The sequence below is a fragment of the Hyaloscypha bicolor genome (assembly GCF_002865645.1).
Source record: "Hyaloscypha bicolor E unplaced genomic scaffold K444scaffold_92, whole genome shotgun sequence".
NCBI classification, from domain to species: domain Eukaryota; kingdom Fungi; phylum Ascomycota; class Leotiomycetes; order Helotiales; family Hyaloscyphaceae; genus Hyaloscypha; species Hyaloscypha bicolor.
Window position 1 is genome coordinate 789,094 of NW_020194594.1, and position 24,773 is coordinate 813,866.

Consider the following 24,773-nt stretch of genomic DNA (forward strand, 5'->3'; position numbering starts at 1 on the left):
GCAACTGGCACAAGAGCTCGTCCGTGGGGCCAATCGTACCAGACATCTCGAGCTTCGAAGAAAGAGGGTTCTTCTTCACTATTGCGATCTGAGGGAATGTCGCTCGTGATGGCTTCATTATTGTCCTGAGCTTGGAAACCAGGCTGCCGACGCGTGAGCGCCTCCTCATAAGGTGTCTGATGTCTGTCTGAGTGGGTATAATTTTCGAGCCAGAGCTCTGGATTAAAGTGATTGTCAAATCGGAATGTGATCCGGCTGATCTTTGACCATTTGAAAAGTTCTGAGTTATTCGTCGGCTTCAAGGAAACAAATCCTGTATCACCCTGGTCTTGGTTAATCTGTTGGATATAATCAGGTTCAGGAGCTGTGCTGGTGGAGATAATAGTGATTTCACTTTCGTCGTAGCCAGGAGGTTGAAGTGTACGAAGCCAGAACCCGAAGAATGTAGTTACAGGCGGTGTCTTCGGATCGACCGGAAATCGAATTATCACCTCGCGACCCGATAATATATTGGTCAACCCTTCACCAATGTTTTCCAGATCTCGGACACGAACGAAAGTCTCGTCCCCAAATGTTTGGGAGATTGTGATGAAGAATTTGCTGTCTGGATTGGCTTTTCTGGTGCAATGAAGCAAAACCCTAAATATTCCTGGACTGTACTGGCGGATGCGTAAGCTGATAGACAGCTCTCCGTTGTTCTCTGAGAAGCATGCAGAACCTGGGGTTTGAACTATGTTGCTACAATCTCTGAAGGCAGAGGGAGTTGAGGCGAATACGCTGAAGTACGCTCTCGGGGCGTCACTGGAGGTATTCAAGGCCCATGCAAAGAGAGACTCGTCTTTACTCTTTTGGACAATATGTTGCTGCAGGCGCAGAAAGGCCTTCTCCCTTTCGCCGTAAATCGTCGGCATGTTGATATCAAAAAGCCCGAGAAGATTATAGGCTCTGTCTTCTATTCTACTGGTGACTCTCTGCGCTGCCCACGACATTCGTTGAGCGACCGAGCAGGTGGAAGGATCAGCAATGTTACCTAGAACATCACTAGGTACTCCGGTTTTCTGCGATAGACTTTCAAGCAATTCTAGCTTTGTTCCGAGGGGTTCCCAGTGCTGGTCGAAAAAGGAAACGGCCTTAGGAGCAATCAACTCCTGCAGAGTCCACCCACGATCGAACCACTCGCTATCCTCGAACCGATTTCTAGGAACGTCTTCAAGATACACAATGCATAAAGTACTAAACCCATACCACATATACATACTATTGATAGCCTCCGCCAACTCGCTCGAATTGGCTTTGTTGATACAGCATGTGTCGACCCAGCCATAGCGATAACCCAACAGTGAGGCTAAGCTGCAGAACTCTTTAATTTTGGCAAAGCCTTTCCTCCGAGAGAGATCTGTGGACGAGATCATGTCCTCATACGAGATCTCATCTTCGGCACGTCCCCACCCATGTGAGAGAATGGCGTATCGGTTCTCAGCTTGGGAAAGCTCCGAGTCAGCGACTTCTTCAAATTGAATGCTAGTAGTATTCAGGAAGCGCATGTTGTTTAAGAGGTTCACGATTTCGAGGATGCGATATATGAGGGACCGCGTTGATATCGATTATGGACAATCCCTGGATCAGGTGACTTTCGGATGATGTTGAAGATCCACAGAAGAAATAGGCAGAAGTGAACCGTGTACCAGGTTGACGAATTACCGGGTTGAATTCACGTTACATAGGAACACAAGAGATTTCTAGAATTACGATAAATTCTAGAAGAGAAGCATGAAGCTCGTAGAAGCTCGGGAGCGAGGCTAAATACTCCTTAGCGCTATAATTAAGCGAAATGTGTGCCTGAGGCTTAAGCGAATTTTCCCCCTCACAATGTTGCACTAACGGTTGTTTGGGTGTCGCGCTTTGAAGGCGCTAAATAGCAAGAGAATAACGATAGATCGATGGATTGAGATTGGTTGATTGTGTATGTCAAAGTGGTTGTGTATGTGGTTGTGTATGTGGTTGTGTATGTGGTTGTATCCATCTTAAGGCAACGTCCTGGATACGGCGAATGAACCATCCGACCGCCACGTGTCAATTAGGCTTGGCTGAAAATAGCTAGCGAAGCTTCGTTACACAGGCATGCGGGATTGGTCAGCTCACTCCCTTACGGGACCGGTTTCTTACTCTCCCCCCCCCCTAATTAAATGTAACAGTGGGTCCCCGCAAAACCAGCCTGGCACGGTCCAGTTGCCATACCAAAAAACCCCTGCACTTGGACCCACTGTTACATTTATTTAGGGGGAGTATGTACCGTCCTCGTAAGGGGATGAGCTGACTAATCCCGCATGCCTTTGCACCGGGTGGTGAACCCCTGCTGGAGGAGAGCAGTACCTACTCCGTAGTTCTGGCTGGCAATTCAAAAGCCCCTTACGATCCGAGACTCTTAGAGGTCAGGTCCTCCTTCACAACCTTGCAACTTTTGTGGGCCTGCTCAACGCTGACCCATGGCGGTGCAGTACGAGACCCCCATCCCTTCCCCGCCAAGACGTGCAGGAAGCGGTCATAGCGGCTTCGGCTGTCTTCATTCCTCCTTAACCTTTTCTAAACGACATTCCCACTCCCTTCAAGCAACAACCACATCGTTCGAGTGAACAAAAAATACGACTGCGCCGCCCCTCGAGTATCAGATGATTTGGTTTTCAATTCTAGTACTTTGTCTTTGTCTCACTCAAGCTACGGGTGCTCCGTGCCTTACCCGTAGCTGTCTTTGCTCCAAACCGCCCAATCAGGTAGGCGTAGCGGTGGTTCAACCTTGGCGCATGGCTTATCGCCATTTGTCAATGTTAACATAACATGGGGCATTCGGCTGATGGATGCATACTATCTGGACCATTATTTTGGTCATACTGCAATTCCGGAGCAAAAGCATGCTGTGCATGACACGCTACGGTCTGAGGGTTGCCTAAGTGGGCAGCTGCCGGATCGCGCCGGCATTCAAGCTTCCATTCACGACAGATCTCCCCGAGATGCCACTTTTTGGCCTTCAATCGTCGAATTCCGTCAATGAAGTCGTGATGCTGGCCCCAAATGATTCGCCCCTCAAGCGCTGAAGCGCTAGAGCATTCCCAAGACCTTCCCATTTCAACACTGAAGTTGATACAGATACCTTGGTTCACATATATTCACCGGTCGAACTACCTAGATGAAGCAGCAGGTAAGCGATCTACAAGCTTCACCTGGCTTAGCAGGAAAACAACTCATGAGGATGACCTTCGCTGGGCTTGGCAGCAAGATAACTGGAGGAAATGAGAGCTGATGTGCAGCTGTCATAATGGTCAATTAATATAAAAATGGGTAAATACCTTCTTATTTCTCAGTTCGACTCTCAAACCCAACTGCCTCTTATCACAAACCTGCCTCCTCGCTCATCATGCGTTTTCTCGCCCAAATTGGTGTTACAGCCTTGCTGTCAACTTATGTCCTAGGTCACCCAAAATCGACCTCTACGTCCCGTCGGGCTCTTCACCGCCGAGTCATTGATCTCGGAGCATTCCGATTAAACACCATCCCTTCATATAGTAATGCATCAATCACGGACGCCTCCGGCCTAACATCTCTCGCGAAAAGAGATGGCTATATTGGTACCGCTACGGCACTTGTTCAAAAAGTCATCCCTGGGGCAGAATTCCGCTTGGTTGATGACCATTACGTTGGCGTGAATCGCATTGCTCATGCTAATTTCAAGCAGACAGTTCATGGTCTAGATATTGACAATGCCGACTTTAATGTCAATGTAAGTTTCCCTCCGATTTTCCCGAACTTGGGATTGATGAAAAGGTAGATCGCTGCAGATGGATCGGTTTTCTCGTACGGGAACTCCTTCTTTACAGGAGTTATTCCCACCGAGAACCCTTTGATGAAGGCCGTTCATATTGATGCTGTCACTGCACTCAAGAAGGTGTCGAGCACTCTTGTCTTGCCAATCTCCGCCGATGCTGCAACTGCGGTTCCAGCATCAGATATTGAACACTATGTGCTGAAAGGCTCTTCGGGCGCACATTCAGACCCAAAAGCACATCTGGTATACTTCCAGGCCGCCGATAACACACTCTCCCTCTCATGAAGGGTTGAGACCGACATTGTTGACAACTGGCTTCAAACGTATATCGATGCCAAATCGGGTAGCAATATTCTTGGCGTTATACATTATGTCTCCGATGCATCATACACGGTGTTGTAAGTTCCTTCACTTCCGTTCACAACCCTGTCTAACAGCAGCACTCCAGCCCCTGGGAAGTAAACGACCCCAGCAAAGGCTCCCGCTCAATCGAAACAAATCCCCAAGAAAGCGGACCGTCTCCCTTCACCTGGGAAAGCGATGGGACGACCAGTTACACTGCCACTGAAGGAAACAACGGGTTCGCCCAAGCAAACTGGGAAGGAGACTCCTCCTATCTGAGCGACTACCGTCCCAGCTCCACAGGAGGCAACTTCGCCTTCGGCCTGGATCTCACCAACCCTAACCCCAAGACCTACGCCAACGCTTCAGTAACACAACTCTGGTACACGGCAAACCTATACCATGACCTCCTCTACAACCTCGGCTTCACCGAAGCTGCAGGAAATTTCGAAACAAATAACAACGGTAAAGGCGGAAAGGGCAACGACGCTGTGATCCTGAACTCTCAAGATGCTGCTGGAACCGACAACGCAGATTTTGCAATCCCAGCAGACGGATCCCAACCCAGAATGCGGATGTTCATCTGGGACTACTCTACCCCGCACCGCGACTGCGCCTTCGACGCCGGTGTCATAATCCACGAATATACCCACGGTCTCTCCAACCGCCTCACCGGCGGCCCTGCTAACGTCGCGTGCCTCAATGTCCTCGAAGCAGGAGGAATGGGCGAAGGCTGGGGAGACTTCGTGGCTATCGCTATCCACGTCAAAACTTCTGACACGCGAAACAGGGCCTATCCGCTGGGCGATTGGATCTATAACAATGCAGCGGGGATTCGAAATTATTTGTACAGCACGAGCTTGAGTACGAATCCATTGACGTATGCGGGCACCAATAGTTTGAATGAAGTGTATGCTATTGACACGCTCTGGGCGACGATACTATATGAGGTGCTTTGGAATTTGGTAGATATCCATGGAATTACAGCAACGCGCAAACCTGTCTTTAGTGGCAAGATCCCCACCGACGGAAGATTCTTGGCGATGAAGTTGGTGGTTGATGGGATGGCTTTGTCAGTTTCTCCTCCCTCCCCCTTCGCCGAGTAGAAGGGATTTGACTAACAGTAATAGACAACCATGCAACCCAACGACGCCGCAAGCTACAGATGCAATTATCGATGCTGATACGGCGCTCACTGGAGGTGTCAATAAGTGTGCGCTGTGGACGGCGTTTGCGAAGAGAGGGTCGGGGGCTAATGCTAAGAGGAACTCGGGGACGAACCGAAAGGAGGGTTATACCATTCCGGCGGGGGTGTGCTAGATTGCACTTCGCGATACCGGGAGTATGGGGAAGGTAGACGGGCGAGAAAGAGAGGGAGGGAGAGGCCCGAGGGGATTTTGATATTCATTACATTTCCTATGATTTCATTCGATGTTATTTCCTTCCTGTGTTCCGTATTCCATTTTACACAACCTTTTTATTTGGGCCTTGATTGGTTGAAGGGTTGAGGGCGTGTGCATGTGCTTGTGCATATGCCACCCGCAAGACAACATGATTCCACTTCAGCTGATGACACACAGCATTCTTGCGATTTCTTGCAAAGTTCGTGCTTTCCCAGATTCTTCTGAATATAAAGATCGTAAATATCAAAGACGTTTCTCATCAATTGCCTAACAAGAGGAACATGTCTTATCAAGCCCCGGCCTATGACATCGAAAAGATGAGCGCTGCTAGGAACATGGAAGACGATAAAAAGATTCTATTTTCCGTTGACAGGATCCCAGAAAAACTCGGCTTCAAACACCTTCCAAGTGGCAGGCCAGTACGAGCAGTGCAGAGGTTTGAAGAACTGGGGAGAAAAACTTGGTTGTTCTCGAAAAGAAAACTGAGAGACTCGAGCACGATCTCATTGAGCGTGCTCCTCTCATCACGGCGAAAACGGCTGTTAGGGAGGCCGGAGAGATCTTTGAAAGTCTCATAATAACATTGCAATAAAATAGTAAGCCGTTCTTCCTTTATAGCACATTATTCTATTGAGGAAAATTTCTCAATTATCTACAGACCGCGCTCTGTTTGAACAAAGGCCATTCTTAGTCTGCCAAGTTACACGCGTGCCTGCTCGAAAGAATACGATGAAGATTTAGTCTCTCGAGACCCTTTCTCATGCCCCCTCGGCTGCCCGCTTAAGGGCATTAGCAAAATCTTCACGTATCCGCGGCGCCCGCTTAATGACCCGTTTTACTAGACCAAAGCTGGCGGGTAATAAAAATAAATACCTTATATTAGTAATAATTGTCACGAGTACAAGATCTAGGGCCTGGAAGGCATGGTTAGACTGTCTCTATTTCGACGATTCAAAGCTAAAGAGAGAAGAGGATCTCGAAGGAGCCTCGGATCTAAATAATTGCAAGCTATATACGGGCCCATGTGCTAGCTTAAGCTCGGGGTCACGTGCAACGATCAGGTGACTACGGATGCCTCGCTCAGATGCCAGATGCCTTGCTAGCTCTAGTCTAACCCCTACTAGTACCGTATATCGTAATAACCGTAACATTACCCCCCCCCTCGAAGTAAGCTCGTCCCCGAGCTTCGAAAGTCCCTATTTGAATTTCCAAGTCGCAGGTTATATATTAAAGGCCAGAGCCTTTTGCACGTGACTTTAAAGGATTTCCGTCTGTGTTATACGGTTCCGGTAGTATATTATTCTTAGTATAGTCTAACTAATAGGGGAGATTCTATAGTAGTTCTGGCTATTTGGGGTTCTTGTTATAGAAGCTCTAAAGAGCTAGGGTATTATTACTTAATAAGGAAGCAGAATATTACTCTAGATCTAGGTCCTATCCTTTTTACTAGACTCGGTACTTTAGTTTTCTATAAAGTAGTTTTACTACTAGTACTTCTTAAACTTTATACTCCGTTTCCCCGTTTTATAGTTCTAATAGTAGAGGCTCCGGATTTACTTATCCGGGAAAGGGATTACCTGAGTCTTTATATAGCTTCTTTATATAAAATACTAGATATATTCTTATTAATTCCGGAAGCTTGAGCCTAAAGAAATATTCTACTTATTCCAGGATTTTATATGGCCCTTTTATTTAGTAAGCTAGCTTATGGCTCGGATAATTATTTTTCTAGTATTTAGTAGTAATTTATATCTTGTTTCTTATTCCGAAATCTACTAATTAGTAGTACTTATTAGCTTAAATAATATAATATTCTTATATTTATATTATATTCTTCTATATCTTTTATTATAATTTATAGAGCCATATTACTAGGGCTTTTACCTCTTATCTATTTAGCTTTTCTTTTGGAATACCTAATTATATTTAGGTTTCCTAGTTAAATAATATCTATAATTTATAGCCCTTTTCTATAAGAAACGGGAATTGGCTTATAGTTTTATAGACTAGAGCTACCTACTAGTAATTAATTATTATTACCTATTTATTCTAATTATTCTAGTAATAATTTATATAGAAATATAGCTATTAGTTAAAATACTAGTTAATAATCTTTATCTAGCTATTAGTTTAGAGATAATTAGTAGTTAATAACTTGAGCTTTATACTAATATACTTATAGAACTCATTTTAGAAATCTAATATAAACTAGGGGCCTTAATTAGATATTATAGTTTCCGGGATATTAACTTAGTAAACTATATAGATAAGAAATAAGAATACTAATTCTTTAGCTATTATTATATCTCGGATAAAAATTATAATAGAGTACTTATTTAGATAATTAATAAAGATTATTACTATATTATACTTATTTCTATTTTCTGGGTATTTCTTGAAATCTATTAATATATATTACTAGAAATAATTAGGAACTAGTAATAGATATAAGAGTTCTGGCTTTTTATTTCTGGGAATATAGAATTATTAATAGATATAGTAATTATTCCTATACTAATTAATATCTATATCTTAGCCTAGCTAGTAATAGCGGGCCTAAAGAAGCTATTAAAGCTTGGTTTATCCTAGGTATCCTATTAAGGGCTATATATATATTTCCTAAATAAGAATAGTATATAAAGATATCTCGAGTATTATTATATTATTAGATATAAATAGTTTACTATATTATAAAAAAAGGCTATCTTATAGTATTTAAGTATTTTTTCTCTTATTTCTTGCCTTATTTTATAGCTTTTCTAGCTCTAGTAATTCTCGGTTCTAACTTAATAGCTTATTTATTAGCTAGATATTATTATACTAGATTTCTTCTTAAGCTAGACTTATAAAGGCCTTAATTAGGGCTACTAGAAATCCTATATAATATTATTATTAATCTTTTATTATAAGAGGAGAATTTGAGTTTAGTAGGCTACTATTATCTTATTCTAGATAATTATATTCTTATATTTCCTATTTAGAATATTTACTTATTTATTTAACTTACTTACCTAATATATAAGCTTAAAATAATAATAAGAAAAGTATTTTACTTAGTAAGCTTATTTTACTAAAAGCTTCTTTATAGTTATAAAATACTTAAAAGCTTAGTAATCTAAGTAAATTATAAAGAGTACCTCCTATAAACCTTCTAGCTCTACTTATTATTTAATTAAAAAGAAAATAATAGTAAATATTTCTTTATTATAGATATTATAATTTAGCTTTACTAATTATATAGTCTTAGAAAAGAATACTACCGGATACTAGAGTCCTATTTAGGGATCTTATTATAAGAAAATACCGGCTATAATTCTATTTAATATATTTGTCTTAATTATAATAAAAAGATTTAGGTTATAATAATATAGAATTAGTACTAAAAATATAGCTTATTTTAGTTTAGTAAAACCTTCTTAATACTAATCTATTTATTTAAATAAAACTTTCTTATATATTAGAATTATTAAAGGCTTTATTATATAATTATATTCTATAATAAAATATTAATAAAAGTTATAAAAACCCAGAAAGCCTTATATTCTTTTAATTATTTTTAGTAATTACTAGTTTTTAATAACTATTATCTTATCTAGATTTATTTTAATATTTCTAATAAAAATAATAAAGCCTAAATATTTTATATAAATAATCTTAAACTCTAATTTCTTAATATTTATTTAGAGATTAGTATTATAGTTATTATAATATATAGTACTAGTAGGAGTTAGACTAGAGCTAGAGAGGTATCTGGTATCTAAATAAGGCATTTATAATTACCTGATTATTATATATAACTCTAAGCTTAAGCTAGTATATAGGCCCGTATATAGCTTGTAATTATTTAGATCCGAGGCTTTTTCGGGATTCTTTTCTCTTTTTAGATTTGAATTATTAAAATAGAGATAGTCTAACTATATTTTCTAGGCCCTAGATCTTATATTTATAATATAATTTAAAGCTTATCTATTTCTTAATCCTATAAAGAATTTAAATAATACTTATCTAATTAGTTTTTAATAAGTATAAATATAATATACTATAGCTATTCTCGAACTAATTAACTAATATTAGAATAAAAGAAAGGCCTAGAATAACTAGGCAAGAAAGCCCTAGACTAGCCAGGCAAGTAAATAGGCTAGTAATCTTATTATTAAATAAAGATCTATAAGAAAGCAAGTCCCGGAATAACTGGGTAAGTTAGAAGAAGCTATAGTATAAGATATTACTAGTATATTACTAGAAAGTAAACTAGAGCCTTTTATTAAGTTTCCTGAGAGGTCCGAGTATTCTATTAATATTTATAGTAAAAGAGATACTCTTTTCTAGAAAATAAAGAAAGAAGAGGGACCTGCCTTATTAAAGGCAAAGTTCTAAGAGTTATTTTGGAACCCAGAGGCTTTATATAAAGAAATTATTAAGCTAATTCTAAAGACATATAATATTCTTGCCTATAGCAAGAATTATTGGGATTAGCTAAAAGAAACTAAGTAAGTCTTATAAAAGAATAAAGCTATTATTAAGAAGCTTATTATATAGCTTACTAAAATAACTAGTTTCCTTATTCTAGAAAATAGATACTTAGTTAAATTTCCTAACTCTTTTATTTTTAAAGACATAACTAAGGATAGTATTACCTTTAATAATTAGTTAGTTTAGATTAAGAATAAGCTCTATAGTAACTCTAATACCTATTAGATAAAGGACCTTAAGATTATTTATATATCTGGCTATATAAATAGCTATATCTTTATACTAATCTCTTCCTATCTGAACTAGGATAATTAATATATATATAAGACTATTAGGGAACTATATACTTATCTAGAGGAGCTATATAATAACCCAAATAAGGAATATAATACTTAGCAAGTATTTAAAAAGCTATTTATAAAAAAGAGCTAGATTTTTTAGAAGTTCTATATCCTATTCCTAAAGTATATAGTAGACGGAAATATTAATCTATAGGATTTTAAGAATAACCTAAATAATAAGCTTACCTGGAAGCTCTAAAAGGCTATAGCTATATACTATAATAACCCGGCTATTTATATTATAGAGTTTATATAATATTATATTATAAATAACTAGTAAATCCGAACTTATTATAAAAAGAAAGAATAGGTATTTAAGAAAGCTAATAAAGATATAGATAAGCCAAGCCTAGGAAGCGCCCCTTATATAAAGCCTGCTCCCAAGATTCTAGTAATAGATAAGCTTATTACCCCGAAGCCCGGATTCTTAGATCTTAAGTATTATAACTATAATAAATTTAGTTATATGTTTAGGAATTATCTAGAGCCTAAAATAAAGTATATAAAGCAAGTTTTAATAACTAAGCTAGTAGTACTTATTATAAGTAAGTTATCTAAGAATATAAAATAGGGAAATAAGAACTCCTAAAAGAAGTTTCCTTTTTAGGGCCGTATTATATAGATATAATAGAAGTTGATTTAAGCTAGTTACTAGAAGGTAAAGCATTTATATTTCCTTATATAGTTAGTAATAATAGATTAGATATTAAGACTTTTTTTTTTATTAATACTAGAGTAAATAAATATACTTTTATTAATTCTAAGTTTATAAAAATAATTAAATAATTTCTAGATATTAAGCCTACTTAATTAGTATTATCCTATAATATAAGGGGATTTAATAATAAGTAGGCCATACCTATTACTTACTATATTAAGCTTATATTCTTAATTAATAGATAGAAAGTCCTAGTACCTATACTAGTTATAGGGCTAGGCAAGTATAATATGATTTTGGAATAATAATAGTTTATAAGTACTAGTATCCTAATTAATTACAAGAATAGAAGATTAATCTAGCTAGTTAATTAGCCTAGAAAGAAAAATTAGAATAAGGTCCTAATTATTATATATAAGAACTTGGAATCTGGGAAAAGTAACTAGTACTAAGAAAATATAAATAAAAGAAATAAAGCTATAGCTATAGATAAGTCCTGGAAATCTTAGCTTATAAAGAGGAAACCCTCTTATTCTTTTCCTAACCCGGGCTTAGAAAGCTATATATAGTAAAAGAATTAAGCTTAATACTATAGAGAAATATAAGTGGCTTTAGGGAATATAGAAGTTTCTTTTAAGCTAGAAATAGGGATATTAAAACCATACTATCTAAAAGAAAGTTATAAGATCTAGTTAAGGTCCTTAGTTAATATTATAGGTATCTCGCCGGCCGCTTTCTAGATAAACCTATAGAAAAAGAAGAACCTTTTCTTTATAATATTATTTTTCGAGATTAATAAAGAGCTAGAATTATAATAAAAGAATGAGTTTATTCCGGGTAAGTAATAGCCAGGAGAGATAGAGCTATAGTAGCTAGTAAGAGTCTTACTAGAGAAGTTTAAGGATTTTATAGATATTTTCTTAAAAAAAGTATTAAATATCTTATTCCTATATTAACTATATAACTATAAGATTTAGATTAATAATCCTGAAGGCCTAGAGAGCCTAGGGTATTTCCTGCTCTATTAATAGTTAATCTATAAGCTATAGGAGGTTAAGTGCTTCCTTAAAAAGAACCTCTAATAGGGCTTTATTAAGCTAAGCTAGTTTCTTTTCGTATTCCTAATTCTTTTTATAAAGAAGGCTAATAGAGCTCTCTAATTCTATATTAACTATTATAAGCTAAATGACTTAATATAAAAGAACTATTATTTTCTTTTCCTTATTTATAAAATCCTTATATAGCTAGCTTAAGCCAAGATCTATATAAAGCTAGATATTTAGTAAGTATTTTATTAGATCCGAATAAACCCAAAATTAGAAGAACTTATAATATTTCATATAAGATATAGGGCCTATAAATATAAGGTTCTTTAGAAAGACCTAACTAATAGCCCTATTATATATTAGAGATATATAAATAATATTCTTTTTAATTATCTTAATATCTTTTATATAGCTTACTTAGATAATATCCTAATTTATTTAGATAATTCCCTAAAGTATAAAGACTATATATAAAAAGTTCTTTAATAATTATAGAATACTAGCCTCTAAGTAAATATTAAGAAATTAGAGTTTAAGATTACTTATATAAAGTATCTAGGCTTTATTATTTTTACTAGAGGTATTAAAGTAGATCTAGATAAGATAATAGTTATTAAGAACTAGTAATTACTAAAGATAATTAAAGAAATATAAGGCTTTCTGGGTTTTTATAACTTTTATTAATATTTTATTACGAAATATAGCTATATAGTAAAGCCCCTAATAGCTCTAATATATAAGAGAGTTCTGTTTAAGTAAATAGATTAGTATTAAGAAGATTTTACTAAGCTAAAGTAAACTATACTCTTAATACTAATTCTATATTATTATAATCCGAACCTTTCTATTATAGTTAAGACAAATATATTAAATAGAGTTATAACTAGTATTCTCTTATAATAAGACTCCTAGATAAGACTCTGGTATCCGGTAGTATTTTTTTCTAAGACTATATAATTAATAGAGCTAAACTATAATATCTATAATAAAGAAATACTTGCTATTATTCTCTTTTTAACCAAATAGTAAGCAGAGCTAGAAGGCCTATAGGAGGTACCCTTTATAATTTATTTAGACTACCGAGCCCTCGAGTACTTTATAACTATAAAGAAGCTCTTAGTAAGACAAGCTTACTAGGTAAAGTATCTTTCCTGCTATTATTTTAAGCTTATATATTAGGCAAGCAAGTTAAATAAATAAGCAGATACCTTAAGTAGGAAATACGAGAATATAATTACCTAGAATAAGGTAATAATAGCTTACTAAATCCAAATTTTCTTTCTATAATAAAAGATTAATAATAATATTATACGGGATCTCTAGTTAGCTCTAATTAAGGCCTTTATAAGTCTGGCTCAGGAAGAAATCTAGTATAATAATATCTAGCTAGTAAATAAGCTATTAAGCAAGAACCGAAAGTTACCGGAGCTAGAAAAGCTATAAGATAAGGCAAGAAATAAGAAAAAAGGCACTTGGATATTATAAGATAGCCTTTTCTTATAATATAGCAAATTATTTATATCTAATAGTATAATAATACTCGAGATACTCTTATATACTACCCTTATTTAGGAGATATATATATAGTTCCTAATGAGATATCTAGGATAAGCTAAGCTTTAATAGCTTCTTTAGGCCCGCTATTACTAGCTAGGCTAAGGTATAAATATTAATTAGTATAGGAATAACTACTATATTTACTAATAATTTCACGTTTCTAGGGACAAGAAGCTAGGGCTCTTATATCTATTACTAGTTCCTAACTGCCCCTAGTAATATATATTAGTGAATTTCAAGAAGTATCTAGAGAATAGAAATAAGTATAATATAGTAGTAATCTTTATTAATTGCCTGGATAAGTGCCCTATTATAATTCCTGTCCGAGATATAGTAATAGCTAAAGAATTAATACCCCTATTTCTTACTTATATAGTTTACTAAGTTAGTATTCCGGAAACTATAATATCTAATTAAGGCCCCTAGTTTATATTAGATTTCTAGAGCGAGTTCTATAAGCATATTAGTATAAAGCTCAAGTTATTAACTACTAATTATCCCTAAACTAATAGCTAGATAGAGATTATTAATAAAGACTTTAACTAATAGCTATATTCCTATATGAATTATTACTAGGATAATTGGAATAAATAAGTAGTAATAATTAATTACTAGTAGGTAGCTCTAGTTTATGAGACTATAGGCTAATTCTTATTTCTTATAAAGAAGGGCTATAAACCGCAAATATTATTTAATTAGAAAACCTAAATATAATCGGGTATTTTAAAGGAAAAGCTAAATAGATAAGAGGCAAAGGCCCTGGTAATATAGCTTTATAAATTATAGTAAAAGATATAAGAGAATATAATATAAGTATAAGAATACTATATTACTTAAACTAATAAGTACTACTAACTAGTAAACTTTGGAGTAGGAAATAAGATATGAATTACTACTAAGTACTAGAAGAATAATTATCCGAGTTATAAGCTAGCTTACTAAATAGAAGAACTATATGAAATTCTGGAATAAGTAAAATATTTTTTTAGGCTTAAGCTTCCGGAATTAATAAGAATATATCCGGTATTCTATATAAAGAAGCTATATAAAGATCCAGGTAATTTCTTTCCCGGATAAGCAAATCCGGAGCTTCTATTATTAGAACTATAAGATAGGGAAATAGAATATAAAGTTTAAGAGATATAAGTAATAAAACTACTTTATAGGAAGCTAAAATACCGAGTCTAGTAAAAAAAATAGGATCTAGATCCGGAGTAGTATCCTGCTTTCTTATTAAGTAATAGTACCCTAGCTCTTTAGAGCTTCTATAATAAGAATCCCGAATAGCCAGGACTACTTCAGAATCTCTCTTATTAGTTAGACTATATTAAGAATAATATATTACTAGAACCGTATAATATAGACGGAAATCCTTTAAAGTTGTATATAAAAGGCCCTGGCTTTTAATATATAACCTATAACTTGGAAATTTAATAGGGACTTTTAAAGCTCGGGAATGAGCTTATTTCGAGGAAAAGAAAGTAATATTATAATTATTATAATATATGATACTAGTAGGAGTTAGACTAGAGCTAGAGAGGTATCTGGTATTTGAGTAAGGTATTTATAATTACCTAATTATTATATATAACCCCGAGCTTAAGCTAGTATATGGGCCTATATATAGCTCGTAATTATTTAGATCTAAGGCTCCTTTGGGATTCTTTTCTCTCTTTAGCTTTGAATTATTGAAATAGAGATAGTCTAACTATGCCTTCCAGGCCCTAGATCTTATACTTATAATAATTAGTATCTTATAGCTACTAAAGAACTTTTTATATATAGTTTTTATATTTTAGGAAATTATCTAAATAAATTAGAATATTATTTAAATAAGCTATATAAAAGATATTAAAGTAATTAAAAAGTATATTATTTATATATCTCTAATATATAGTAGAACTATTAGTTAGGTTTTCCTAAAAGACTTTATATTTATAAGCTTTATATTTTATATAAAATATTACAAGTTCTTCTAATTCTGGATCTATTTAGATTTAATAAAATACTTATTAAATATTTAGCTTTATATAAACCTTAGCTTAAGCTAACTATATAAGAATCTTATAAATAAGAGAAAAAGAATAATAATTCTTCTATATTAAATTATTTAGCTTATAATAGTTAATATAAAATTAGAGAGCTTTATTAGCCTTTTTTATAAAGAGAATTAGGAATATAAAAAGAAACTAGCTTGGCTTAATAAAGCCTTATTAGAGGTTTTCTTTAAGGAAATACTTAATTTTCTATAACTTATAAGTTAATTATTAATAGAGCAGGAAATATTCTAGGCTTTCTGGGCCTTTGGGATTATTAATCTAAATCTTATAGTTATATAATTAATATAGAAATAAAATATTTAATACTTTTTTTAAGAAAATATTTATAAAATCCTTAAATTTCTCTAATAAGACTTTTACTAGCTATTATAGCTTCGTCTTTTCTGGCTATTACTTACCCGAAATAAACTTATTCTCTTATTATAATTCTAGTTCTTTATTAATCTCAAAAAATAATATTATAAAAAAAAGGTTTTTCTTTTTTTATAGGTTTATCTAAAAGGTAATTAGTAAGATATCTATAATATTAATTATAAGTCTTAATTAGATCTTATAGCTTTTCTTTAGATAGTATAATTTTAATATCCCTATTTCTAGCTTAGAAGAAACTTCTATATTTTCTAAAACTACTTATATTTCTCTATAATATTAAGCTTAATTCTTTTACTATATATAGCTTTCTAAATCCGGTTTAGAAAAAAAATAAAGAAATTTTCTCTTTATAAACTAAGGTTTCTAGAACTTATTTATAGCTATAGCTTTATTTCTTCTATTTATATTTTCTTAATACTAGTTATTTTTCCTAGATTTCAAGTTCTTATATATAGTAATTAGAACCTTATTCTAATTCTTCTTTCTAGGCTAATTATCTAACTAGATTAATTTTCTATTCTTATAATTAATTAGAATACTAGTATTTATAAACTATTATTATTTCAATATTATATTATATTTATCTAGCCTTATAACTAGTATAAATACTAGGATCTTTTATTTATTAATTAAGAATATAAGCTTAATATAATAAGTAATAGATATAGTCTATTTACTATTAAATTCTCTTATATTATAGGGTAATACTAATTAAATAGGCTTAATATCTAGAAATTATTTAATTATTCTTATAAACTTGAAATTAATAAAAGTATATTTATTTACTCCGGTATTAATAAAATAAGAAGTCTTAATACCTAATTTATTATTACTAATTATATAAGAAAATATAAATACTTTATTTTCTAGTAACTAGCTTAAATTAATTTCTATTATATTTATATAATATAGCTCTAAAAAAGAAACTTTCTTTAGAAGTTCTTATTTTCCTGCTTTATATTTTAAATAACTTACTTATAATAAGTACTATTAGCTTAGCTATTAAGACTTACTTTATATATTTTATTTTAGACTTTAAATAATTTCTAGATATATAACCGAATCTATTATAATTATAGTATTTAAGATCTAAGGATCTAAGCTTTAGAATAATAGACTTATTTATTACTAGAATTTTGGGAACGGGCTTTATATAAAGAATACTTCCTAAGCTTAGCTTATTTATATCTTTATTAGCTTTTTTAGATATCTAGTTTTTCTTTTTATAATAAGCTCGGATTTACTAGTTATTTATAATATAGTATTATATAAACTCTATAATATAAATAGCCGAGTTATTATAGTATATAGCTATAGCTTCTTAGAATTTCTAGATAAGTTTATTATTTAGGTTATTCTTAAGATCTTATAGATTAATATTTCTATCTATTATATATTTTAGGAATAGAGTATAGAATTCCTAAAAAGTCTAGCCTTTCTTTATAAATAGTTTCTTAAAGGCTTATTAAATATTTTATTTCTTATTTGAGTTATTATATAACTTTTTTAGATAAGTATATAGTTTTCTAATAGTTTTATATATATATTAATTATCCTAATTTAGGTAAAAAGAGATTAGTATAAGAATATAGCTACTTATATAGCTAGAAATATAAATAATCTTAAGATTCTTTATTTAGTAAGTATTAGAATTATTATAAAGCTTATTTTTAATCTAAACTAACTAATTATTAAAGGTAATACTATTTTTAGTTATATTTTTAAAAATAAAAGAATTAGAGAGTTTAACTAAATATTTATTTTCTAGAATAAGGAAACTAGTTATTCTTATAAGCTATATAATAAGCTTTTTAATAATAGCTTAATTTTTTTATAGAACTTACTTGATTTCTTTTAGCTAATTATAATAATTCTTATTATAAGTAAGAATATTATATATCTTTAAAATTAGCTTAATAATTTTCTTATATAAAGTCTCTAGGTTCCGGAATAATTCTCAGAAATCTGCCTTTAATAAGGCAGGTCTCTTTTCTTTTTTGGTTCTCTAAAAAAGAATATCTTTCTTATTATAAGTATTAATAGGATATTTAGATTTCTTAGGAGACTTAATAAGAGGCTCTAGTTTACCTTCTAGTAATATACTAGTAATATCTTATATTATAGCTTTTTCAAACTTGCCTAGTTATTCCGGAACTTGCTTTTTTATAGATCTTTATTTAGTAATAAGATTACTAGCCTATTTGCTTACTTGGCCGGTCTAGGGCTTTCTTACCTAGTTATTCCAGGGCTTTCTTTTATTCTAATATTAGTTAACTAGCATAAAAGTAGCTATAGTATATTATATTTATATTTATTAAAAACTAATTAGATAATATGAGAGGGAAACTATAATAAGACAAAAACCCATATAAAGTATACTAGAGCGCAAAACGTAACTTAATAGCAAAATAACAAATTAAAAGCGTAAATAGTAAAGCATAAATAGTATATAGTATATAAAAGCTTAATTAATTAAATACTTATAAGGGATTATTCTCTAAGTCTATAGAAAAACCAGCTCTCTTATGTGACCTAAATCTCAAAACCGCTAAAACAATATGATTTTTGAAGAGTATGGCCTGCCGTATTATAATAGGTATTATTTGAATTCTTTATAAGATTAAGAAGTAAGAGAGCTTTGAATTATATTATAAGTATAAGATCTAGAACCTAAAAAATATAATTAGACTATTTCTATTTTAATAATTTAAAGCTAAAAAGAAAAGAGGATCTTAAAAAAGCCTCAAATCTAAATAATTATAAGCTATATACGGGCCTATATATTAGCTTAAGCTCGGAATTATATATAATAATTAGATAATTATAAATATTTTATTTAGATACTAAATGCTTTACTAGCTCTAGTCTAATTCTTACTAGTATTATATATTATAATAACTATAATAATAATAGTAATAGTAATAGAAGTATTAGTAATAATAGTAGTAATTAAGAAATATATATAATAATTAATTTAATATATTAATTTCTTATAATATTATTCTTAATAAATATATTAATATTAAAATTAATAAAGTTTTTATTAATTAACTTTTCTATTTTATACTAGAATAATCTAATATTAAAATAATTTAGAATATTTATTTTATTAGTTTATTATCCTGAATTTTTAGGGCTTAGCTCTTTTTAGTATATATATATAGTTTATAATAAAAAGAATTCGAGAGTTATTAAAGTTTATAAATATTTTATTTATAATAAGAAATTTAGAATATAAAATATCGAGTTTTCTAGAAAAGTTCTAAAGCTTAAAGAAGTTTAATTTAATAGTAAAATCGAAATAGAAGCTAAAAAAAAAGCTTATAGGGCTTTAGGGATATATAGTTCTAAAGAAGAAATTATAGTAATATATAAATAAAGTTATAAATACTAAAAAGATAATCTTAATACTAATTAAAGTTAATTTTAAAAAATAATAGAATTAAATAACTAACTATTTATTAATTAGTAAAAGCTAGTTATCTTTTTTCTTAAGTTACTAAATATTTTAAATTATAGAATTAATAAATAGTTCTCTCTTAATATAAACTAGATTACTATTATTAAGGGCTATTAGATATCTTATTTAATATAAATATCTATTTCTAATCTATATATATATAAACTAATTAGTATTAATTTACTAATAATATATAATATCTAAATATACTAAGCCTAATTAGTATTTATATCTAGTATATCCCGTTTTTTTTATATCTTATTACTTATATATAAGAAATCCTATTACTATAAATTCTAGAAAACCGGTTATATTAATAATAAGAAATAATAATAAAGAAATAATTAAAATTTAAAAACTTATAATATAATATAAATTATTAAATTAGAAAAATAATTATTATTATAAAAATAATATTTAATAACTAGAATTAAACTTATATAACTAATAAAATATAAATAAAGGAAATTAATAAAAGTAAATATAAGACTTTACTTAATTTTCACTTAATTATAATATCTTTTCTCTTAGCCTTCTTTTATATTATTTTTCTTTATTAGTAAAAAAGAATATTGCTATATTATAATAAAAACTTGAAAGAGCCTTAGCTAGTAATCGCGTTATCAAACCACTGAAATCATAATTAGTTAGCATATTTATCTTATAATAAGATATTAATGTAATATAAAAGGAGATACCTTAGGTTAAGGCGGATAGTATATAAGACAATGAGGAAAGTTTCAAAAGCAAGGCGATAACAAATTTTAAGAGTTCGGTAGTTCTTACATCATTGTTACCGGACTTAACAGCTTGCCACACCAGACCCCCAGAAAAGTAAAAAAGCCGTAATTGAATCGCATCAGCTGCCCAGCCTAACGCAGTGAGTGCCCCAGGACCCCACGAATCACTTGGATCCCAAAGTGGCGAGTGAGTTAGGTTCCCTGTCGGAAACCATAGTCTGTCGGTTGTACAGTTATACTCATAGATTCCTTTATCTTTTCCGATGTAGTATGTTCGTAACTCGCCAGGAGTAGCCACAGCCGCAAGAGACACCGTAGGGCCCCGCCAGCTAGTTATGTTTGAGCTCGTGGCTGCGGGAATAGCTAGGAGATCGATCAATACCCAGTGGATTCTAGAACCAGAAAATTACCTACGAGACAGCCAGTTGTCTGAGGTTGAGAACTGGGTAACGAACAAAGATTCCGTTGTCGTATCAATATAGAACAAGTTCATGCTTGGATCGGGGCCCATATTCGAGATAGCCAGCGGCGTGCCCTCGATGGCCTTCGCGCTCAAAGCTAGACCTGCGGTCCATGTTCCATACTCGCTATAAAGCTCATGGATATCTAAGCTTGGGTCTTGGTAGTAAACCCTCCAATTCCCTGAAACCTGAAAATAAAGTGCGGCGAGTGAGGTTGATTGATGCGCTCCTGTACCAGTTGATATGATATCGTTGGTACCGAGAGTCAGGTTCGTAGAGATGGGGGCACAATGGAGATATGCTTCGACAATGTTGTTCGAGTTCTCGAGGTAATAGACATTCAACTATAATCTGTCAGTTTCGCAACATCATATAGCAACGAACTAAGTTTTCACAGTCTGAAATGGAATGAACCTACATGGCTATCGCCACCAGCCTCCTGATAAGAAGTTGCAGCTAGAGGGGTTCCATCCCTTGCTGGTATCGTCAGAGGAAGCTTTTTTGGACGGCTAAAGCCCTTCGTCTCCTCGTCAGCCTTGCCTGCCCAAATTATATACCACACATCTATGCCTTGCTGATAGAATATGTATGTAAAGGCGCTAGAGCCGCTGGTGGTAGTTTGAATATTGGTTGAGGTTATCGCACCGGGAGTACCTGATGGTGAAGGCACGGCGCTGGTTGTCGAAGTTGTAGCACTTCCAGTTGAAGTCGATGCAGCGCTTTTCGAGTTATTCTTCGCAGCTAAAGACCCACCAACTCCACCTCCAACAGCGCCAGCAACCAAAAGTAGTATAATTATTAGTACTAGAACCAGCACCGTTCTAGTCATACCACAATAATTTCGGTGTTTGTTCGAAGGCGCACCAACCTGTGAGTTTTCGGCTTCGGGAGTTTGTCCAGTATATGATAAACCCCGAAATGGGCTTACACTGACGTAAGCGGATTCTCGAGAACCTTGAGCCATAGGCTTGGGAGCAAATGCTTCCTGGGATATTCCACTCATAGGTGGAGAGTTCTCACTCAGAGGAGGCGAATTTCCGCCCAGAGGAGGTGAGTTACCGTACTGCGGCGGCACACTCTCTGGAGATGCATTAAGTCCCCTCTCCCTACTCTCGGTCGAGTTGGTGTTGTACATGGGACCGGCGTGAGAAATGTGCGTCGGATATTGCTCCTCGAAGTTCTGCAATACATCCCAGCATTAAACCCATGATCTCGTCCGGGGATCTCCATAACTTACTGTCTTAGACATCATAATATATGAACTAATCTCCAATGAATAATAACAGACCGTGTTAAGAATATGTTTTTGGCAAGGTTTCGGGTCTGTCTTACGATACAGCTAGTGCAGAGACATTTTCAGCATTGAGTGGGGACTTCTCCGCTTTGTAACTCCGAAGGCACACCACTTCAAACCTCTCAGCTGCTCAAAAAGAGATTTAGGGTTTTGATTGGGACTGACTTCAGCGGTTTCGGGATACTTTTCAGACCCCAAGACACATGCACCATCATGTACGTCTGCATCTGCTGAACGTCTGAAGGATTCTTGGCTTCAAAGAAGGGCCTCTATTGGATAAATGAGACATGAGATGGATCTTAACCGAATTGAAGCTGAATGTTCCGGAGTTTTAAGCCTAACCTGAAGGATTTCCATCATTGAGCGGGTGAGGCTGTGAGCCGCCAAGCAGCCTTCATTCACCCACTGTGCAATTATATCAGTTCCTCATAGCCCAATTTAACTCACTCTAGCCTTTAGATGTTCTACAAATTGAACAACATTCGAAAAAGCCATTGAAATCAATTGGGATTTTCCTGCCAATGGTATCCGTAAAGGTGGGCAGAATTACGGAACTCTTAGCCGTAAAGCACATCAGCAATGGCATCGGGCCGACAGGGCTAATGGCGCGCGACGCAAATGCAAAGAAACAAGTAGTGGCATGCACCCTCGTGTCGATGATCATCCCACACCCACGGCTGCTTACCCTATCGGTATGGAACTGTTGTACAAAGCTTTGTTGCCAATTGTATTTTGTGTCTCACGAGTTGCGCTTGTACTAAGCGAACCCTCTCCCCTCCCCCCGCCCCCACCCTATTTCAGTCTCGAGTCTGCAGGAAGTTTTGGTTTCGGTTTGTTGCACAGAATGCCACCACACCACCCTATGCGTATTCGACCAACTCTAAGGCTTACGCGCCACCCAGTTACCGGATTGGCCTCTGACTGTCACGTATTTAGATAGCTGGTGTTTGTATTTGCCCCCGACGAGAAACTGAGCTGCGCCTTAATCCTCCTGCTTTCGGCCCACGTTCATTTGCCTGAATCTTGAAAGTGACCTCCAGCGTCACCTCATCACCCCAAATTTCTGACTGTCATTTCTCTCGTCCTTCGTAACTTTTCGAAGCTTACTAAAATTATATAAAAATATACTTTCTTAATTTTTAATTTCTTTAATAAAATTATTTCTAATTAAAAAATAATATTTATTAGCTAGTTCTAATTTGCTTTTCATTACTATTTGATATATAAATAGTATTTAAATATAGCTTATTATCCTTAAATAAATAGTTAGATAAAAAGGCAAAACTAGGCCTTAGAATATTATCTGAAATATTATTATAATATTTAAAAAAAATAACTGATTTAAATTTTTTTTTTTATAGAATTTATATAAAATAACTTAAAATATTAGGTTTTATAAAATATATCTTTCTATATATATTATAGATATTATCTTTAATTTTTATAAAATCCTAAGAATAAAATTATAAAAAAAATATTAGTTATATATAAAAGGCTAGAAATTCTTAAAATAAAATAAATAAAAACTTAAGGATTTATAGTATTATATATAAAATAACCGGGAAACCTATTATAATAAATACTAGTTAATTAAATATTATTTTAAAGAAGCCTAAATAATATTATTAATAAGAAATATTAAATTTAAAATAAAAAAGCTTAAGCTAAAATTTATAGATTTATTTAAGATTCTTAAATATATTAGTAATTTAGTATATAAGTTAGAACTACTAAATATATATAATAAAAAGAATTAAAAGCTATATTTATATATATTTTTAGAGAACTTCTAGAATTAGTAAATAATAATAAAAAAATATAAATAGAAAATAGAAGCTATTATTAATTATTAATAAGATAATAGAAATAAGAAACAATAGTATTTAATTAAATAGAAAGCCTGGCCTAAAAATTGTAATATCTAGTTATTTGCTTTTTCTAATTTTAAAAATTTCAAGAAACTTCTAAAAATATATAATTAAAACTATAGCTTAAAATTCGAAACTATTATTTAATAATTTCTTAAAATTAAAAAGAATTCTGAATTATTAAGAAAAAACCTATTTAAAAGAAAGAAAGAACCTAAATAACTAAAAAAAAGAGCCCGGAATAATAATAGAAATTTTTTTTTCCTGAAATTCTTTTATTTATAAAGAATTTCTAGAATTTTATTAAGGCTTATAAAAATTATATTTAAATTATTAGAAAAGGATTTAGAATTAAAAAAGATTTATTATAAATAAAACTAGCTATAAATATCTTAAATAAATAAATTCTTAATTCCCAAAATAAAAATACTAAATATTAGCCCTATTTAGGACTTAATAAAGAATTAGATAATATTTTCCGAAATCTGTTTATTTTTTAATAGAATATAATTATATTATAATAATATTAATATTAAGAATAATAAGAAAAGCAAATAAGAAACTTATAATAATTATATATATTTTATAGAAAGCCCGAATTTCTAAAATTAAATCCCGAATAATTATAAGTATTAATAATAAATTACATAAAAATCTTAATAATAATCTTAGTAATAAACTTAATACCTTAAAAGTAAACTTTATAATATTTCTTTAAAGAATTAGTAAATATTTAAATATATTAGAAAAAACTGATTTTTAGAATATTAATCTAAATATTATTTTTATTAGCTTTATTAAATGAGAAATAGAATTCCGAAGCTTAATAAACTTTTTCTAGTTTTTGAAAACCTAATTGTTAGGCTTATTATTAATAG

The 24,773-nt window shown here is 32.4% G+C and overlaps 3 protein-coding genes across 3 annotated transcripts; 1 reads left to right on the forward strand and 2 right to left on the reverse strand.

The window, feature by feature from the left end:
• Window positions 1-407: 407 nt before the first annotated feature.
• K444DRAFT_474637 (HET-domain-containing protein) lies at window positions 408-1,544 on the reverse strand (the record flags this gene model as incomplete). Its single annotated transcript, XM_024872923.1, has 1 exon — window positions 408-1,544. A coding segment is annotated over one exon (1,137 nt), but the record flags the coding sequence as incomplete, so codon positions are not given.
• A 1,868-nt stretch (window positions 1,545-3,412) lies between these two features.
• On the forward strand, window positions 3,413-5,807 carry K444DRAFT_664555 (uncharacterized protein; the record flags this gene model as incomplete). The annotated part of the gene is made up of 4 exons (XM_024886977.1): window positions 3,413-3,775; window positions 3,824-4,063; window positions 4,261-5,234; window positions 5,293-5,807. The coding sequence occupies 4 exons, from the start codon at window positions 3,413-3,415 to the stop codon at window positions 5,480-5,482; spliced, it is 1,767 nt and encodes a 588-aa protein (XP_024735408.1). The 3' UTR covers window positions 5,483-5,807.
• Window positions 5,808-20,136: 14,329 nt separating this feature from the next.
• On the reverse strand, window positions 20,137-21,982 carry K444DRAFT_631089 (uncharacterized protein; the record flags this gene model as incomplete). Its single annotated transcript, XM_024883302.1, has 5 exons — window positions 20,137-20,163; window positions 20,319-20,635; window positions 20,687-21,077; window positions 21,152-21,913; window positions 21,971-21,982. The coding sequence occupies 5 exons, from the start codon at window positions 21,980-21,982 to the stop codon at window positions 20,137-20,139; spliced, it is 1,509 nt and encodes a 502-aa protein (XP_024735409.1).
• Window positions 21,983-24,773: the final 2,791 nt, after the last annotated feature.